The 20664-nt window shown below is 49.2% G+C and overlaps 1 protein-coding gene and 1 long non-coding RNA gene across 5 annotated transcripts; one reads left to right on the forward strand and one right to left on the reverse strand.

Moving 5' to 3' along the window:
* The first annotated feature begins 2594 nt into the window (after nt 1-2594).
* LOC105478514 (CEA cell adhesion molecule 19) lies at nt 2595-15928 on the forward strand. Of its 4 annotated transcripts, none has more exons than XM_011735902.2 (8): nt 2595-3428; nt 4034-4402; nt 7674-7824; nt 10435-10518; nt 11859-11905; nt 12797-12882; nt 14160-14213; nt 15017-15928. In XM_011735902.2, the coding sequence occupies exons 1-8, from the start codon at nt 3374-3376 to the stop codon at nt 15071-15073; spliced, it is 903 nt and encodes a 300-aa protein (XP_011734204.1). In that variant the 5' UTR covers nt 2595-3373; the 3' UTR covers nt 15074-15928. The 4 variants fall into 4 exon arrangements, with proteins under 4 accessions (XP_011734204.1, XP_011734205.1, XP_011734206.1 ...); XM_011735903.2 differs by having other exon boundaries at nt 15020-15928; XM_011735904.2 differs by lacking the exon at nt 10435-10518 and having other exon boundaries at nt 15017-15890.
* LOC105478513 (uncharacterized) lies at nt 6179-9035 on the reverse strand. The gene is made up of 4 exons (XR_003017335.2): nt 8829-9035; nt 8353-8525; nt 7703-7967; nt 6179-6480 (listed from the first exon to the last, which is right to left on the reverse strand). It is a non-coding gene; the product is annotated as an uncharacterized lncRNA (long non-coding RNA).
* Nucleotides 15929-20664: the final 4736 nt, after the last annotated feature.

Genomic DNA, 20664 nt, shown 5'->3' on the forward strand with positions numbered 1-20664 from the left:
CGAACAGAACTTTCTGAGATGATGATGAAAACGTTCTCCATCTGTGCAGTTCAGTGGAGTAGCCACTGATCACATGAGGCTAGTGAGCACTTGAAAGTGGCTAGTTTGAGGAACTGCATTTTTTAATGCAGTTAATTTTAATTACTTTGAATATATAAACACATGTATATACATTTATGTATACATATTTATACACATATATACACTTTTACATATATGTGTATATATATTTTTTTTTCAATTTTTTTTTTTTTTTTTGGAGATGGAGTCTTGCTCTGTTGCCCAGGCTGGAGTACAGTGGCACAATTTCAGCTCACTATAACCTCCACCTGTCAGGTTCAAGCGATTCTCCTGCCTCAGCCTCCCAAGTAGCTGGGATTACAGGTGTGCGCCACCACAGCCAGCTAATGTTTGTATTTTTAGTGGAGACAGCGTTTCATCCTGTTGCCCAGACTGGTCTCGAACTCCTGACCTCAAGTGATCTGCCTGCCTCTGCCTCCCAAAGTGCTAGGATTACAGGCATGAGCCACCACACCTGGCCTATTCAGTATTTTTTTTTTGAGACAGGGTCTCACTCTGTCACCCAGGTTGAAGTGCAGTGTCATGATCAAAGTTCACTGCAGCTTCGACCTCCCAGGCTCAGCAATCCTCCTGCCTCAGCCTTCTGAGTAACTGGAACTACAGTTGAAAGCCACCAAGCCTACCTAATTTTTTAAATTTCTTTGTCTGTAAAGATGGGGTCCTACTATGTTGCCCAGCCTGGTCTCAAATTCCTGGGCTCAAGCAATCTTCCCACCTCAGCCTCTCAGAGGGGTAGGATTACAAGTGTGAGTCACCTGTGCCTGGCCTAAATTTATATTTAAATATGACTAATAGCTATGATATTAAACAGCATAACACTAGACCCTCCATCACCCAAGCTCTGTTGATCCAACCAATAGAGCATAGTTGATCCTCCCACCTCCCAGCCTTACACACACATGCCCCACGCCCTCCTTCCTGCCTCCACTCACCCAAGATATTGCAACCTCCTCAATATGCCTTGATGACTATCTCAGCCTCCACATCCTTGCATTGCTGTTTATGCTGCCTGGTGCATCTCACGCTGCCTCACCCCATCATCTGCCTCATTTCTACTCTCACTCCAGGTCTCAGCTCAGATGCCCCCTCCCGCAGGAAGCCCTCCCTAACCCTCAGGTTGAATGAGGTGTGTCTCCTTGGGTTCTCCCAGACTTCTGGGCTCCTCCATCTCAGCCCTGATCACCCTGGATCATAATTGTGTGAGAGGGGTCTGCCCACCACACCCTACAGGACTGTGTGCCCTACTGTGGACGGAGGGCAGAGCAGAGATGGTCTCAATCATCACTGTGTCACCAACATCACCCAGCACCCACGACTGGGCACTGGGAGTGTATGCTGGAATGAACGGAGAATGCTTTTTATAAACTAGGCTAAGCCAGGTGTGGTGGGTCACATCTGTAATCCCAGTACTTTGGGAAGCCAAGGTAGGAGGTTCACTTGAGCCCAGGAGTTCAACACCAGCCTGGGGCAACATAGTGAGATCCCATCTCTACAAAACATAAAAAAATTAGCCAGGGATGTTAGTGTACAACTGTGGTCCCAGCTACTCAGGAGGCTGAGATGGAAGGATTGCTTGAGCCCAGGAGTTAGAGGCTACAGTGAGCAATGATCATGCCACTATACTCCAGCCTGGGCAACAGAGTGAGACCCTGTCTTCAAAAAACAAAAAACAAAAAACAACAAAAAAAAACAAGAATAACACACTTGGAATAAACATGATCCAGAAAAGTACAAAACATACACTCTGGGGCTGGGTGCAGTGGCTCATGCCTATACTCCTAGCACTTTGGGAGGCTGAGGCAGGAGGATCATCTGAGATCAGGAGTCTGAGACCAGCCTGGCCAACATGGCGAAACCCCATCTCTATTAAAAATACAAAAATTAGCCGGGCATAGTAACACATGCCTGTAATCCCAGCTACTCAGAAGGCTGAGGCAGAAGAATCGCTTGAACCTGGGAAGATTGCAGTAAACTGAGACTGTGCCACTGTACTCCAGCCTGGGTGACACAGCGTCTCAAAAAAAAAAAAACCACACACACTCTTAAAAACTACAAAATAATGTTCGTGAATGGAAAGACAGAGCAAGACCCTGACTCAAGAAAAAAAAAAAAAAAAAAAAAAAAAAAAAAACAGGCCGAGCACGGTGGCTCACGCCTGTAATCCCAGCACTTTGGAAGGCCGAGGTGGGCAGATCACCTGAGGTCAGGAGTTCAAGACCAGCCTGACCAACATGGAGAAACCCTGTCTCTACTAAAAATACAAAATTAGCTGGGCGTGGTGGCGCATGCCTGTAATCCCAGGTACTCGGGAGGCTGAGTGGGAGGATCACTTGAATCCTGGTGGCAGAGGTTGCGGTGAACCGAGATTACGCCATTGCACTCCAGTCTGGGCAACAAGACGAAACTCCATCTCAAAAAAAAAATTAATTAATTAAAATAAAAAACCACTAGGCTAACAGCTTTTTTTTTTTTTTTTTTTTTTTTTTTTTTTTTTTTTTTGAGACAATGTCTCGCTCTGTCACCCAGGCTAGTGTGCAGTGGCGCGATCTCGGCTCCCTGCAACCCCTTGCCTCCCAGGTTCAAGTGATTCTCCTGCCTCAGCCTACACAGTTGCTGGGATTACAAGCACCCACCACCATGCCTGACTAATTTTTGTATTTTTAGTAGAGACAGGGTTTCACCATGTTGGTCAGGCTGGTCTCAAACTCCTCACTTCATGATCTACCCACCTTGGCCTCCCAAAGTGCTGGGATTACAGACGTGAGCTACCGCACCCGGCCTGTCTCAGAGCCTTCAAGTGAGTCAGTCACAGGTGAAATCCCACCTCTGTCTATTGGCAGACTTGTTTCTTTTCCTGGGCCTCTGTTTCCACATCTGTGCAATGGGAACAGTTATTTATGGTGGCTGCTGAATGAGGTAGTGTGTGTTTGAGCAAACCTAGGGGAATTGCTCAAACAGCAGCTGCTATGACTATTGCTATAGTGACTGCTGTTGTAGTCACGCTGAGTGAGAAAAAGAGGTTGAAGAGGGTCAGGGGAGGAGTCCTGGGAAGTTCCCCAGTCACCCTGAAAAACTGGTTCAACCTCTGTCTGTGCTTCCATCCCAGGGAGTATAGGTGGAGCCTCCAGAGCCCATGGACAGGGCATGCTGGGGCTGGGCCAGCCTCAGCGGTGTCTCTAAGGCACCCCTGGGATCCCCACTGAGCTGGTCTACTTCAGACAGCCAGGGCCCACCCCTCTGGCCCCCTTAGTGTCCAGCTCGTGGCCCCTTGGCATTTCCACAAGACGCCAAGATGGAGATTCCCATGGGGACCCAGGGCTGCTTCTCAAAGAGCCTCCTGCTCTCAGGTAAGGAGGAAATAGACCCTAAAGGCCGAGGGGAAAAATGAGGACTCAGCCCAGAGATTGAAGTTTCCTCTTAGAAGTAGGGAAAGATTACCTGAGAGGATGAAATGAGAGTATGATGGGGGAGGGGCAACAGAATCACAGCCTCATTGCCATTTTATCTATGGAATTTTCTATAATGTTAGGACCATGAAGTCAGGAATTTATGTATGTTTGGTTCCCTGCTATATCTCCAGTGTCTAGAAATTGAAGGAAGTTTAGATGTATTATATATAGTTGGTATTATGGTTTATATATTACATATGCCTATAAGTATTAGTTGAATAAATGAATGAATGAATTCAGAGAGTCCATGTGTTTAGAAGCAGGCCACACAGCATCTCAAGGTAGAAAAACCTCTGGATCAATAGGATGGCAAATCTGTGGTATCTATGCCTATGTTCCCACGCCTGCACCCAGGGCAGACATCACTAATCAATCCCAGCATTGTTTCCAATGAGCAGCACTCAAAGTCCTTGCTCCTGCCTGAAGATCTCTATCTAGAGAGGAGCATGCCATGGTCCCTGGCAACACCCCTGATCTCAGCCCTTCCCTATAACTTCCCACAGCCTCAATCCTGGTTCTCTGGATGCTCCAAGGCTCCCAGGCAGCCCTCCACATCCAGAAGATTCCAGAACAGCCTCAAAAGAATCAGGACCTTCTCCTGTCAGTCCAGGGTGTCCCAGACACCTTCCAGGACTTCAACTGGTACCTGGGGGAGGAGATGTATGGAGGCACGAGGCTATTTACCTACATCCCTGGGATACAACGGCCCCAGAGGGATGGCAGTGCCATGGGACAGCGAGACATCGTGGGCTTTCCCAATGGTTCTATGCTGCTGCGCCGCGCCCAGCCTACAGACAGTGGCACCTACCAAGTAGCCGTTACCATCAACTCTGAATGGACTATGAAGGCCAAGACTGAGGTCCAGGTAGCTGGTAAGTGTTAGGGTCTGGGGATAAGGTGAGGAAGCTAATGAGCCCTGAGCAGCTACCATGCACCAGGTGCTGTGCAAACACCATTTCATTTGGTCCTCTCATTCATTCACTTGACACATATTGAGCGTCTACTGTATACCAGTCCCCAGAGATAGTCTTTAACCCTCACATGCATTAACTAATAAAATATCTATGAAATGCCTGCCTTGTGCCTGACACTGGAGAATGTACCATCTCGTTTACCTTTCACATGCACTGACATTAACCACATTTTAATTGAGCACTTACTGTATGCCTGGTTGTGAGGAATGCATCCCTCAATCTTTATGTTCATAAGGCGAGTATTTACTGATGAATCCACTCGGGGCAAAGTGTGAGGAACAGGATGGTGGACAATAATGACAGCTGGCATTTCTTGGATGCTTGTGAAGAGCCAGGCACCATCTTAAACCTTTTCCCTAAAGCATAGTTTCTCAGCTTCAGCACTACTGATGTTTTGTATTGGCCAGTTCTTCCCACTAGAGGGTTTGTGCGTTGCAGAGATTTCAGCAGCACCCCTGGCCTCTACTCACTGGGTACCAGTAGCACCTTCCTAGTCATGACAATCAAAAATGTCTTCAGATATTACCAAATGTCTCCAGCCTGGGATAAGAATCACCCCTGGTTGAGAACCACTACCCTATATTTACTCATTTTTACCTTAAAACAACTCCATGAGGTGGGTGCCATTATTGTCTCCATTTTACAGATTGAAAAATAGAGGCACGCAGTGGTTATGACTTGCTGAGTAAAGAACATGAACCAGAATGATGTGACATGGGAAGGGGGGTCATCAGGGAGACCTCACTCAAGAAGTGACCTTAGAGGAGAGACAAGAAGAAGGTGATTGAGGGATGGAGGTGCTGTGGCCCCTTGGCATTTCCACAGGATGCAGATCACCCCAGAATTCGTATGCTGAAATCCTAAACTCCAAGATGATGGTATTAAAAGGTGGGACTTGGGTCCCACCCAAGCACAGTGGCTCATACCTGCAATCCCAGCATTTTGAGAGCCTGAAGTGGGTGGATCACCTGAGGTCAGGAGTTCGAGATCAGCCTGGCCAACATGGTGAAACCCTGGCTCTACTAAAAAATACAAAGATTAGCTGGGCATGGTGGCAAGTGCCTCTAATGCCAGCCACATGGGAGGCTGAGGCAGGAGAATCACTTGAACCCGGGAGGCAGAGGTTGCAGTGAACCAAGATCATGCCACTGAACTCCAGCCTGGGCAACAGAGCAAGACTCCATCTCAAAAAATAAAAAAGTGGGGTTTGTGGGAGGTGATTAGATCATGAGGGTAGAGCACTTGTAAATAGATTGCATGCCTTTAAAAAAAAAAATTGTGGAGACAGGGTCTTACTGGTATTGCTCAGGCTGGTCTCAAACTCCTGGCCTCAAGCAATCCTTCCACCCTGGCCTCCCAGTCGTGGGATTACAAGAGTAAGCCATCATGCCCAGTCTCGGCTCACTGTAACCTCCACCTCCCAGGCTCAAGTGATCCTCCCACCTCACCTTCCCATGTAGCTGGGACTGTAGGCGTGTGCCATCACATCCGGCTAATTTTTTTTTATTTATTGGTAGTGACTGGGTTTCGCCATGTTGCCCAGGCTGGTCTCCAACTCCTGAGCTCAGGTGATCCACCCACCTCAGCCTCCTAAAATGCTGGGATTACAGGCGTGAGCCACCACTCCTGGTCCCTAGTTAAATTTTAAAATGGGTTTTGGACAGTGGATAGAAAAAATTTTAGAGAAACAGATGAAATAGGCAAAAGTTAATTCAACACATGCATTCATTTGATTACACAAATCTGCATAAAATGACCCTCTAGTCCGGTTGGAGACAACAGTCCTTACTTCACTCATGGAGCCTGAGGTGGCTTCTCCCCACGTTTCCGGGGCTCCCAGGTCACAGGTGCCCCTTTTGGAAGCTGCACAGCATGGTCATTAGGGAGTTCAGGTGGCCTGGGTATGATCCCAGCACTGCACTTATAGTGAGCCATCAGGCAAGGCAATTTACTGTTCCATGCCTCAGTTTCCTTATCTGTAAAATGGCATAGAGTTTCTTTGTTGGATCATTGAGAGAACAGTGTGTGTGTGTGTGTATTTCAAACTTCATAACAACCCTAAGAGCTAGGCATTCGTATTATTCTCATTTCACAGACGAACCAAGTCACAGAGAGATGGAGTAATTTGCCCAAGGTCACACAGCCAGTAGGCAGCATTAGGATCTCGTAATCTATGAGCTTAGCTGCCAAGAAGGGTTGGGATAGAACAGATGTCCAGTTTGAGAGTAAAGCGGGGAGGTCAGAGGGTAAGAGCCAGGTAGGCGTGGTCTTAATTCTGGCAAGTCCAATTTAAGAATCCTCCGAGTCCCCTACATCTCCTGCAAAACACAGCCCAGAACCTCATCCTTCTGCTAAAAGGATTCAGGTATCATCAACTGAGGTGAGAAAAAGCAAAGCAGATTGGCTCTGGGCTCGATGACTCACATCTGTAATTCCAACACTTTGGGAGGCCAAGGCGGGAGAACTGCTTGAGTCCAGGAATTTGAGACCAGCCTGAGTAATTTAGTGACACCTCTTCTTTACAAAAAATTTTAAAATTAGCCAGGAGTGGTGGTGTGTGCCTGTAGTCCCAGCTACTTGGGAGACTGAGGTGGGAGGATGGCTTAAAGCCCAGGAATTCGAGGCTGCAGTGAACCACGATCACGACATTGCACTCCAGTCTGGGCAACAGAGTGAGATGCTGTTTCAAAAAAGAAAAAAAAATCAGTTTGATGGGGTAGAGTTGGGGAGCTTGTCAGCAAACAGATTTTGGATGTGCTGAGGGTCATATGAAACCCTAGGGAACTGGTGACATTGAGATAGGGGAGAGCTGAGGAGTTCCATCTGGGACATGTTGAAAATTTTTTTAATAGAGATAGGGTCTCACTATGTTGCCCAGGCTGGTCTCGAACTCCTGGGCTCAAGTGATCCTCCCACCTCAGCCTCCCAAATTGCTGAGATTACAAGCGTGAGCAACGCGCCCGGCCCACTGGGACATGTTGGATTTTATGTGCCACCCAGATGGTTGGATACTCAAATCTGAAAAGCAGGAGAAAGCTCTGGGCTAGAAATAGGAAACTGCACCTCAATTCTCCAGGCAGTCACTGATACAGTCGGTGGGGGATTGGGGGAGCCCTCAGGAGACGTCGCACAGTCCCCCCTCTCTCTCTTTCTTTCTCTCATCCCTCAGAAAAGAATAAGGAACTACCCAGTACACACCTGCCCACCAACGCTGGGATCCTGGCAGCCACCATCATTGGATCTCTTGCTGCTGGGGCCCTTCTCATCAGCTGCATTGCCTATCTCCTGGTGACAAGGAACTGGAAGGGCCAGAGCCACAGGTACAGGGTCCCCAGGCGTCCCTCTCCTGTCTCCTCCCACTGTCTTCTCAAGCCCCGTGGATTCTTCCACAAGTCACATCATCCGGCTTATACACAATCTCATCAAATCTTGGAACTCCTGGGGTGAAAAGGATCTTTCTATCCTGTGTAAAACAGAATTCTGCATTGCAAGGGACAGGAAACCTATTCTTAAACTGACTTACCAAAAACAAGGAATTTTAGACAGGGTCTCGCTCTGTCACCCAGGCTGGAGTGCAGTGGTGCAATCACGACTCACTGCAGCCTCGACCTCCCTGGGCTCAGGTGATTCTTTCACCTCAGCCTCCCAGGTAGCTGAGACTACAGGTGTGCATCACCAGGCCTGGCTAATTTTTTTTTTTTTTTTGTAGAGATGAGGTTTTGCCCAGGCTGGTCTTGAACTCCTGGGCTCAAGTGATCTTCCAGCCTTGGCCTCCCAAAGTGCTGAGAATACAGGCATGCGCCACTGTTCCCTGCCCAAAAACAAGGAATTGTTTAATACTACATAACTTATTAACTTCAGGTAGGGCTGCATCCAGGGGCTCAGTGTTCTCAAGTGACTCCTTTATATACTCCTCAACTCTGTATTTTTCTTCGGTGGCTTCATTCTTAGGCAGGCTCTCCCCTGTTGCAACAAGATCACTCCCAAGGGGCAGGCTCATACTCCACCGGTTCAGCCATTCCTAGCAAGGAGACAACCTTGTTCCTGGTAGTTCCAGCAAAAACCCCAAGTCTACCTCTCATTGGCTTAACTCAGATCACTTGACTTTTCATGACCCAATCACTGTGGCCAGGGGTTGGTGGCCAGGGAAAGCCCTGATTGGCCAAACTTGGGCTATTTGTGCAGCCCCAGAGCCTGGGATAGATCCAACTCCGTTTAATCAAATGAATTGAGAGTGTAGACCAGCCCTCCAAAGGAAAACTGGATGCTATTGTCAAAGAAGGGGAGTGGCCAGCGGCAGGCAAAGCTATCAGATGCCACCTACCTCTTTGTGGGGAGAGAGAGAGAGTTGGGGTCCTGTTTCCCCCAGGGAGAGTCTATTCGTGAAAAATTCCTTTCTTATGACATCAGCGTCTTCAGAACTTTGTCTCTTGAAATTGATTCTGAACTGATTGTAGATAAAATGTCTAATTTTTCTGCCACTCACCAGTTCCCAGAATTTGAAAGCAGTAATTTTGTCTCCTTTCCTAACTCTTCCTTATGTGCCATGGATTTCTTCTTCTTCTTCTTCTTCCTCTTCTTCTTCTTCCTCTTCTTCTTCTTTTTCTTCTTCTTCTTCTTCTTCTTCTTCTTCTTCTTCTTCTTCTTCTTCTTCTTCTTCTTCTTCTTCTTCTTCTTCTTCTTCTTCTTCTTCTTCCTTCTTTCTTCCTCTTCTTCCTCTTCCTTCTTCCTCTTCCTCTTCCTCTTCTTCCTTCTTCCTTCTTCCTTCTTCCTTCTTCTTTTTTTTTGAGACAGTCTTGCCGCAGTGCAGTGGAGCAATCTTGGCTCACTGCAATCTCTGCCTCCAGGGCTCAAGCAATTTCGTGCCTCAGCCTCCCAAGTAGCTGGGACTACAGGCATGCACCACAACACCCGGCTAATTTTTTTGTATTTTAGTAGAGATGGGGTTTCACCATGTTGCCCTGAGTGGTCTCAAACTCCTAATCTCAGGCAATCCGCCGGCCTCGGCCTCCCAAAGTACTGGAATTACAGGCGTGAGCCACTGCGCCTGGTCTATTTCTTTTTTCTTTTTTAGAGAGACAAGGTCTTGCTCTATCACCCAGGCTGGAGTGCAGTGGCGTGATCATAGTTTACTACAGCCTCAGACTCCTGGGCTCAAGTGATTCTCCCACCTCAGCCTCCTGGGTAACTGGGACCACAGGCCTGTGCTACCACACCTGGCTAATTATCTGTATTATTATTTTTTGTAGAGATGGGGTCTTGCTATGTTGCCCAAGCTGACCTCAAACTCCTGGCCTTAAGTGATCCTTCCACCTCAGCCTCCCAAAATGCTCGAATTACAGGCATGCACCACCATGCCTAGCTTATTTTTTACTTTTTGTAAAAATAAGATCTCCCTGTGTTGCCCTGGCTGGTCTTGAATTGCTGGGCTCAAGCCATCCTCCCATCTTAGCTCCCGAAGTAGCTGGGACTACAGGAATGCACCATTTCCAAGCTTGCTTGCTTCTTGTTTTGCTCTTGTCGCCCAGGTTGGAATCCAGTGGCGCGATCTCAGTTCACTGCAACCTCCCCTTCACGGGTTCAAGCGATTATGCTGCCTCAGCTTCCTGAGTAGCTGGAATTACAGGCACCCACCACATCGCCTGGCTAATTTTTGTATTTTTAGTAGAGACAGGGTTTCACCATGTTGGCCAGGATGGTCTCAAATCCTGACCTCAGGTGATCTGCCCGCCTTGGACTCCCAAAGTGCTGGGATTACAGGTGTGAGCCCCTGCACCCAGTCAATTATTATTTTTTGTACTCAAAACCGCACGCACACCTTCCACCCCCTCCCCCCTCTCCATTTTCCTTCATAGGGAAGGAATGTTGCTCTCTGATATTCTACTGTCAATGCTTTACTCCAATTTTCTTCCCCTCTCTTTCCCCGCTAGACTGCCTGCTCCAGGGAGCCAGGGATCTCTGTCCATCTTGTGCTCTGCTGTGTCCCCAGTGCCTTCAGTGACGCCCAGCACATGGTTGGTGCTTGTAAATACTTATTTGGTGAATTAACAAACTCGCTATAGTGGTGTCAAGAGTACTTTTGTTTCAGACTCAAAGTCTCACTCTATTGCCCAGGTTGGGGTGCAGTGGTGCAATCATACTCACTGTAGCCTCGACCTCCCTGGTTCAAACTATCCTCCCACCCTGAGTCTCCCAAGTAGCTGGGACCCCAGGTGCGCACCGCCACGCCTGGTTAATTTTTGTAGAGACGGAATCTCACTTTGTGGGTCAGGCAGGTCTCAAACTCCTGGCCTCAAAAAATTATCCTGCCTTGGTCTCCCAGTGTGCTGGGAGTATAGTCATAAGCCACTTCACTTGGTTCCAATGTACTTTTTAAATTAAGGGTATTCAGGACGGGTGAGTGACTCACACCTGTAATCCCAGTATTTTGGGAGGCCAAGGCGGGTGAATCACTTGAGGTCAGGAGTTCGAGACCAACCTGACGAACATGGTGAAAACCTGTCTCTACTAACAATACAAAATTATCCAAGCATAGGCCGGGTGTGGTGCCTCACGTCTGTAATCCCAGCACTTTGGGAGGCCAAGGCGAGCTGATCACGAGGTCAGGAGATCGAGACCATCCTGGCTAACACGGTGAAACCCCATCTCTACTAAAAATACAAAAAATTAGCCGGGCGTGGTGGCGGGTGCCTGTAGTCCCAGCTACTAGGGAGGCTGAGGCAGGAGAATGTCGTGAACCTGGGAGGCAGAGATTGCAGTGAGCTGAGATTGCACCACTACACTCCAGCCTGGGCAACAGAGCGAGACTCCGTCTCAAAAACAAAAAAAAAATTAGCCGAGCATGGTGGCACACACCTGTAATCCCAGCTACTTGGAAGGCAGAGGCAAGAGAATCCCTTGAACCTAGGAGGCGGAGGTTGCAGTGAGCTGACATCACGCCATTGCACTCCAGCCTGGGCGACAGAGCGAGACTCTGTCTCAAAAAAAAAAATAAAAATAAAAATAAAAAATAAATAAGGATATTCAAATGAATCAATATAAAGAGAAACATTAAGGAAATCTAAGACAGATGGATGGAGCAGGACCATGTGGGTGATCTCTGTAAATGGTGATGTCTGTGATGTCTGGAGAACGTTGCTCATTGGCATGAGGTGGTGGCTAGGGAAACTGAGGGACTGCGGATGGGGATTATGGAATAAGAGTCTGGGATAGTTCAGGCCTCATCCTAGCTCACTCTGAAGGAGAGACCATGTGGCTTTCAGGGGCCTGGTGGGATTTCCAGCCTCTCTAAGTCTCTCTCCATCCACCCGAGTGTCTCTCTATCCTAATATCAATTCCCTCCATGTGTCCCCAGGATGGCGACCACAGAGAAACCAGAATTGGGCCCTGCTCATGATGCTGGTAAGGCAAGAGCCCCAGATCTCACTACCTAGCCCTCCTCTCAGCTCCTCCCTTCTCTCCCATAGCCACAAGCCCCCTTATTCTCCCTCACTCAGGGGTCTCCCAATGCACCTGCCCGAGACCTCCTTGGGGCCCCCTGAACTCCACCCACATAATCTGAGCACATCAGCACCACCCCAAACCTGCTTTCTCTCTTCTTCTCAGTGGCTGGCACCCCCATCCCATCATGTGAGTGGATCCTATCCACCCCCACAGGCCACTAACAGCCTCCTAGACCCCCCCACACCCAGCTCCTCACTGGTCTCCCAGCCTCCAGACACCTCCAACCCATCCCGAGACAAGATCTTTCTAAAATTCTGATCCTGTTACTCCTCTGCTCAAAGGCCCTCCATGGCTCCCCTGTGCCCTTGGGACAAAGTTTAGTCTCCTTAACATGGTTCTCAAGGCCCTTCATAAGACAGATCAAACATCGTTTCTGAAACACAGCTGGCTCTCTCACCAGACCTCTGCATTCACCCTCTCCTGCCTTAGCTTCACTCTTACTTCTCTCTACTATCTCAGATGCCCCCTCCAGGAAGCCCTCACTGAGTGCTAGGCTGCTTAGGCACCCCCTCTTGGGTTCCCACCCACCCCTAGTCCCCCCACTCCAGCCCTAAACACTCCAGGTTGTCACTCTGGAGATTGGTCTGTGTCCCCCACTGGACTGTGAGTCCCGGAAGGGCAGGCCCGGGATTGACATGGTCGCCACTGTGTCCCCAGCACTGGGTTTGGCTAGAAGAAGAATTTTCACAAATGTTCGTTGAATAAATAAATAAATGAATGTCAACAGGCAGCCAGAGTGGCCTGTGGGACCCATCTGTCAGCTGGTACCTCCCCTGTCCCCTGTTTCAGGTGACAACAACATCTATGAAGTGATGCCCTCTCCGGTCCTCCTGGTGTCCCCCATCAGTGACATGAAGTCCATAAACCCAGCCCAGGTGAGTCCCGTCCCCAGCCTCTCCCCTGAAGCCAATGCTAACAGGCACCTCCCCTCTGAGCTGGCCGTGGTCCTCTGGGCCACCTTGACACCAAGTCTGGGAATCTCAACTCTCTATATATTGTTCCCTGTTTGTAAAAATCCTAAGGAAAAGAGACTGGAAGGAAACAGCACAACAGAAGCAGCATTTGTCTCTGGGGTGTGAAGGCTGCTGGGTGGGTTTTATCTTCTTTTCTTTTATACTTGTCTGTGTTTTCTGCACTGAGCAGCTACTCCCTTTATAATGGGGAGGTTTTATATATATAACAAAAAGTGTATAAAAATGAGTTACTTAGGCTGTGCGCGGTGGCTCACGCCTATAATTCTAGCACTTTGGGAGGCCGAGGTGGGTGGATCACCTGAGGTCAGGAGTTTGAGACCAGCCTGGCCAACATGGCAAAACCCCATCTCTACTAAAAATGCAAAAATTAGCCAGGTGTGATGGTGCATGCCTGTAATCGCAGCTACTTGGGAGGCTGAGGAAGGAGAATCGCTTGAACCCAGGAGGTGGAGGTTGCAGTGAGCCGAGGTCATGCCACTGCACTCCAGCCTACGTGACAGGAGCGAGACTCCGTCCCAAAAAAAAAAAAAAAAAAAAAGAGGTTATTTAGATTAAATAAAAAGAAAAACTTAGCTGGGCATGATGACTCACACCTATAAATCCCAACACTTTGGGAGACCAAGGTGGGAGAATCACTTGAGGCCGGGAATTTGAGACCAGCCTGGGGAACATAGCGAGACAAATCTACAAAATTTTATATCTACAAATATCTACAAAATTTTAGCTAGCCATGGTGGTGTGCACCTATAGTCCCAGCTACCAGGGAGGCTGAGGAGGGAGGATCCCTTGAACCCAGGAGTTTGAGGCTGCAGTGAGCCATGATTGCACCACTGCACTCTGGCCTGGGTGACAGAGCAAGATCCTGTCTTTTTCTAAAAAAGCGAAAAATAAGAGAAACTTAAAACACTAAGGCTAAGAGCTTAGAACCAGAGGTGTTGACAGGGGTAGACTGAGAGTTAACGGAGTGGTTGACAGGATACCACACAAAGCTGGGGCCCAGTACCCATTTGTCAGAAGAGAACGCTGAGGTGCAAGGGAGCTAATCCCCTCTGCCCAGGGGCCTCGCAGTCTGGGAGGGATGATGGGGACTTGGAATCTGAGAGTGTCCCAGAACCAAAGGTCAAAGATTAGAGGGTGGGGGTGCCGAGCGCCCACTCACCTGTGTCCTTGCCTTGCAGCCCCTGCCCACGCTCCCACCCCTACAGGCGGGGCCAGAGAACCACCAGTACCAGGTATGGAGCTGGGAGCTGGGAGGGGTGGTGGGGATCCCATGGATCCAGGAGCCCCAAAGCCTGGGTGGGGAGGGGTCAAGACAACCAAAACTGGGGGCTCTCCTCCCCTTGTCCCCACAAGCCTCATGGTCTCAGCTCTCGGAGAAGCCCAAACCGCCTCCCTGAGAGACCCTGGCAAGTCCCTTTTCCTCCCAAGGCTGTGATTTCCTTCTTTGCAAAAGGGATCCAAAACTTTGAATTTGCACAGGAGGAACAAGGCCCAGAGAGGGACAGGGGATTGCCCGGGGCCACACAGCCAGTCGGGTCCCCAGTGAAACCCCACCACAGGGCTCAGTCCCTCTCCATCCCCTCCTGTCTGCTGTCTGTCCCTGTGGCTCTGTCTCTCTCTGAGTGGCCTACATATGTCTGTGTGTCTGTCTTCCCCTTTCTTAGACTCTCTCTCTCTCTCTCTCAATTTCTCTGGCTGTGTCCTTTTTAATCTCTCTTTCTCTGTTTCCAGTTTGTTCATGCTGCCTTGTCTAAGATGCATCTCTTTACACATCTTTGTTTCTCTGCATCTCTGTCTCTCTCTCCATTCTCTGTCTCTCCTGCCTCTTTGTCTCTGTCACTGTGTCCACCTCATTTCCTGGTTCTTCCAGGACCTCTTTTCTCTGCGTCTCACTCTCTTTCCACCTTGCTCTTCCATTCTTTCTCTCTATATATTTCTCCCCATCTCACTCTGTCTTTCATCCTCTGTCCCTCTCTGTCTCCCCAAGACTCTCACCCTCCACCCAGTCATAATTCTGTTCTCTCTTCCCCCCAAGCAGGACCTGCTAAACCCCGACCCTGCCCCCTACTGCCAGCTGGTGCCAACCTCCTGATGAGTCCTGGCCCAGGCCAGCCGGGGAGAAGACAAGGCCCTAGCCCTCCCTTGGGAGCCTCACACCTGAGACCAGCAGCACAAGGCCATGGGGAGCTGTGGGGCCGATGAGGTGGAGTCGGCCAAGGACTCAGCAGCACATGGGGCAGGTGTCCTGGCAGGGGGACAGGAGACTGTAACAGGCCTGGGTCCCTGTACAGCCCCTGAATGCATGCCCACCTTTGGTCTGTTCCTTCCAGCAAGCTGGCCTGGGCCATGTGCCTGTGAAAACCAGGCTCTGGCCCCTTTCTCTGCCAAAGTCCCCCAAGATCTGGATATCTGGGGACAAGGGGGTGGCCTCAGGCCTGCCTCCCAGGCAGTTGGCTGGGCTCCCAACTGTCTGTCCTCAATGCCCTACCCCAACTCCACCAGTGACCCTGAGTCTTTTCCCCTGGGGACAAGGCAGACACCTCGCCATGCAGGCCTCAGGTGGCAGAGAGGCCCAGCCTTACAGGCCTGTGGCCCCACACGCCAGTCCCAGCAAGGTGACCATGGCTGCCGGACCCCTTCCCTGTTCAGGCAGGCCCAGCCGCTCTCAGAAACCGCTGCCAGCTGCTGGCCTTGGCCCCCACCCTGAATCTCACCGAGTCCCTCTGGGCAGCAGCTCCCTTCTCCACCCCACCCCAGCCCCGGTCCCAAATGTGGCCTCACCTTGTCCTCCCCTCCCCCAATCTACGCATTCATTCAGCAATAAATGAGCCTTTGCTGTATGCCAGACCCAGTTCTAGACTCTTGCAGCCTTGATAGAAAGTAAAACAAAACTCCTGCTTTCCCAGAGGGTCGCTCTGGCAGGGGAGAGACTCAGGAAATAAAATAATGAACATGCACTGTCTGTCAGATGGGGATAAGTGTATTGGAGAAATGGAGGGGAGTCGAGAGTATTGGGGGACTGAGATTTTTAATTAGAGAGGGCAGAGAGGTCCTCGCTGAGAAGGTGACAAATGAGCAAAGACTTGAAGGAGGGGAAGAAGGGAGCCTTGTGGGGCTCTGGAGGAAGAGCATTCCAGGCAGAGAGAATAGCAAGTGCAAAGGCCCCGGGGCAGGAGCATGCCTGGCACATTTAAGGAGCAGCAAGGCGGCTGGGCATGGTGGCTCACGCCTGTAATCCCAGCACTTTGGGAAGCCAAGGCAGGCAGGTCACTTGAGGTCAAGGGTTCAAGACCAGCCTGGCCAACATGGTGAAATCCCATCTCTATTAAAAATACAAAAATTAGCCGGGCATGGTGGTGGGCGCCTGTAAATAAAGAGAGACTCAGGAAATAAAATAATGAACATGTGCTGTCTGTCAGATGGGGATAAGTGTATTGGGGAAATGGAGCAACTGGGGAGGCTGAGGCAGGAAAATTGCTTAAACTGGAAGGCGGATTTTGCAGTGGGCCAAGATCACACCATTATACTCCAATCTGGGTGACAGAGCAAGACTCCGCCTCAAAAAAAAAGAGCAGCAAGGAGGCCAGTGTGGTGGAGAGAGTGGGGAAGCAGGAAAGGGTGGGTGGGTGTTGATGTCAGGAGATGGACGGAGGGGCACGTGGCGCAGGGCCAGGAAAGGCACTGCCGAGACTGTGGCTCTGGGAGGCAGGGTGCTGTGAAAGGCTGAATAACGGGCCCCCAGTGACGTCTACATCCTAACCCCTATGAATGTTACGTTATATGACAAAAGAATGCAGCTGTGATTAAGTTCAGCATCCTGCTTTTGGGAGATTATCCTGGATTGCCCTGGCAGGCTCTTCATGTAATCACACAGGTCCTTATAATCAAGAAGGACACAGGAAGCGTGAGTCAGAGGGGCTATGACAACAAAGGAAGCAAAACCCTTTGAAAATGGGAAAAGGAGCCGAAAGTCAAGGCAGCACTTCAGAGTCAGAACAATTCAGTGTGAGAAAGATTCCGTGGGCCATTGTGAGTGTTGAAGACAGAAGGGGGCCATGAGCTAAGGAATGCAAGAAACTTCTAGAAGCTGGAAGAGGGCCAAGCTCGGTGGCTCACGCCTGCAGTCCCAGCACTTTGGGAGGCCAAGGTGGGAGGATCACTTGAGGCCAGGAGTTGGAGACCAGCCTGGGCAACATAACAAGACCCCGTCTCTAAAAAAAAAAAAAAAAAAAATCAGAGCCAAGGGTGGTGGCTCACGCCTGTAATCACAGCACTTTGGGAGGCCGAGACAGGGGGATCACTTGAGGTCAGGAGTTCAAGAACCAGCCTGGCCAACAAGGGGAAACCCCATCTCTACCAAACATACAAAAATTAGCCAGGCATGGTGGCAGGCGCCTGTAATCCCAGCTACTGGGGAGGCTGAGGCAGGAGAATCGCTTGAACCCAGGAGGCGGAGGTTGCGGTGAGCCAAGGTCACGCCATTGCACTCCAGCCTGGGTGACAGAGCGAGACTCTGTCTCAAAAAAAAAAAAAAAATCAGAATTGGGGAAAGGCAAGAAAATGGATTCTCTTCTTAGAACCTCCAGAAAGCAACAGTCCCGCTGAAACCTTGGCTTTAGTACAGCAAGGCCCCTTTTGGATTCTTGATCTCCAGAACTGTAAGATAAAAAAACTTGTGTTGTTCTAAGCCACTGAACTTGTGGCAATGTTTTACAGGAAACGGGAAACTAATACAGAGGATGAGGAAGAAATCACAGAAGGGGAAGTTGCGTCTCATGCTAACTCAATATGCAAATACTCCCTGGAAGACTTCTCCTTCCCCAGACCACTCTAAACACCCAATGCCTGGGCCTTTGACCGCCTTGCTAAGATGGTCAACCAGGTCAGCCAGGTAGCCAGGGCCCAGGGCTAGAAGTGTGAGGGATTCCACCTTTTCTCTCTCTTCTTTTTTTTCTTTTTTGAGACAGAGTCTTGCTCTTTCGCCGAGGCTGGAGTGCAGTGGCGCGATCTCAGTTCACTGCAACCTGCGCCTCCCAGGCTCAAGCAATTCTCTTGCCTCAGCCTACCACGTAGCTGAACTGCAGGTGCACACCACCTCACCCAGCTACTTTTTGTGTGTGTGTGTGTGTTTTCAGTAGAGACGAATTTCACCATGCTGGCCAGGCTGGTCTCGAACTCCTGGCTCTGCAGGCAGGAGGACTGAAATCCATGGTGGCAAATGCCTGTAATCCTAGCACTTTGGGAGACCAAGGCAGGCAGATTACTTGAGGTCAAGAGTTCAAGGCCAGCCTAGCCAACATGCTGAAACACTGTCTCTACTAAAAATACAAAAATTAGCCAGGCATGGTGGTAGGTTGAGACAGGAGAATCACTTGAATCCGGGAGGCAGAGATTGCATTGAGCCGAGGTCATGCCACTGCACTCCAGCCTGGGCAACAGAGCAACACTCTAAAACAAAACATTGACAGAATTCGGTTCTGGTTTGGATACAGGGGATTGGAGAGAAGAGTGTGCCAATCATTGGTTTGTTCATCATTTCAATGAACATTTATTGAGCATCTGCTGTGGACAGCCCTATTCTAGGCTCTGGGGAGACAGCCATGAACCAGACAGTGATGCCTGCTTTTGGAGAGCTGACCTGCTAGTGGGAGAAAGGCCACAGACAAAGCGCATGGAACACAATGTCAGGGGTGATGAAGCTATGAAGGAATGGAGCAGATGCTGGAACTGGCATGCTGAAGAGGTGCTGGAGAGGGTCATCTCCTGGGGGACTGCTTCGAGCAATGGGAGGGTGTGGAGCAGGAGTGTTGCACACACTGTGACTGGGCCAGGTTTGCAAGAGAAATCAAAACATGGCCACACAAACACTTCTGTGTAAATGTTCACAGCAGCACTATTCACAATGGCCAGAAAGTAGAAATAACCCAAATGTCCATGAGCAGATGAATGGGTTTTTTGTTTGTTTTGTTTATGTTTTTGTTTTTGTTTTGAGACAGTCTCACTCTGCTGCCCAGACTGGAGTGCAAAGGTGCAATCTTGGCTCACTGAAACCTCCACCTCCTGGGTTCAAGCCATTCTCCTGCCTCAGCCTCCCGAGGCCATTCAGGCCTGCACCACCATGCCCAGCTAATTTTTGTATTTTTAGTGTAGACGCGGCTTCACCATGTTGGCCAGGCTGGTCTCAAACTCCTGACCTCAAATGATCCACCCGCCTCGGCCTCCCAAAGTGCTGATTATAGGCATGAGCCACTGCACTCAGCTGGATATGTATTTTTTAAAATAGAGATGGGGCACACCAACATGGCACAAGTATACATATGTAACAAACCTGCACGTTATGCACATGTACCCTAGAACTTAAAGTATAATAATAATAAATTAATTAAAAATAAATAAAATTAAAAAAAATAAAATAGAGATGGGGTCTCACTATATTGCCCAGGCTGGTCTTAACTTTCTGGGTCAAGCAATCCTCCTGCCTCAGCTTCCCAAAGTGCTGGGATTATAAGCATGAGCCATCACTTCAAGTCAGGATAAATGAATAAACATATATGGTACAGTCAGCCTGGCACAGTGGCTCATGCCTATAATGCCAGCACTTTGGGAGGCCGAGGTGGACCGGATCACCTGAGGTCAGGAGTTTGAGACCAGCCTGGCCAACATGAAGAAACCCTGTCTCTACAAAAATGTAAAAATTAGCCGGGTGTGGTGGCAGGTGCCTGTAATCTCAGCTACTCGGGAGGGTGAGGCAGGAGAATTGCTTGAACCTGGGAGGTGGAGGTTGCAGTGAGCCGAGATCGTGCCACTGCACTCCAGCCTGGGCGAAAAGAGTGAGACTCTGTGAGACTCTGTCAAAAAATATATATATATGGTACAGTCATGCACCACGTAACATTTCCATCAACCACTGACCACATGTATGACAGTGGTCCCATAAGATTATAATACCGTTTTTTGTTTGTTTGTTGTTTTGTTTTGTTTGTTTGTTTTAGAGAAGGTCTCACTCTGTTGCCCAGGCTGGGGTGCACTGGCACAATCTCAGCTCACTGCACCCTCCACCTCCTGCGTTCAAGTGATTCTCCTGCCTCAACTTCCTGAATAGCTGGGATTACAGGTGTGCACCACCATGTCCAGCTAATTTTTGTATTTTTAGTAAAGTCAGGATTTCATCATGTTGGCCAGGTTGGTCTTGAACTCCTGACCTCAAGTGATCCACGTGCCTTGGCCTCCCAAAGTGCTGGGATTACAGGCAGGAGCCAGGACACCTGACTGTCATACCGTATTTTTACTGTATCTTTTCTATGTTTAGATACAGGAATATTTATCATTGTGCTACAATTGCCTACAGTTTTCAGCGCAGCCACAGACTGTGCAAGTTTGTAACCTAGGAGCAATAGCCTGTACCCTATACCCTAGGTGTGTAGTAGGCTTTACCATCTAGGTTTGTGTAAACACATTCTATAATGTTCACACAACAATGAAATCGCCTAAGGACTCGTTTCTCAGAACATATCCTCATCATGAAGCGATGCATGGCTGTATTATCCAGGGGAACATTATTCAGCCATGACAATAAATGAAGCCCTGATACAAACTGCAGCAAAGAAGACCCAGAAAACGCTGTGCTAAGTGCAAGAAGCCAGATGCAAAGGACTCCATATGGTAGGATCCCATTTCTATGAA

The sequence above is a fragment of the Macaca nemestrina genome, chromosome 20 (assembly GCF_043159975.1).
Source record: "Macaca nemestrina isolate mMacNem1 chromosome 20, mMacNem.hap1, whole genome shotgun sequence".
NCBI classification, from domain to species: Eukaryota; Metazoa; Chordata; class Mammalia; order Primates; family Cercopithecidae; genus Macaca; species Macaca nemestrina.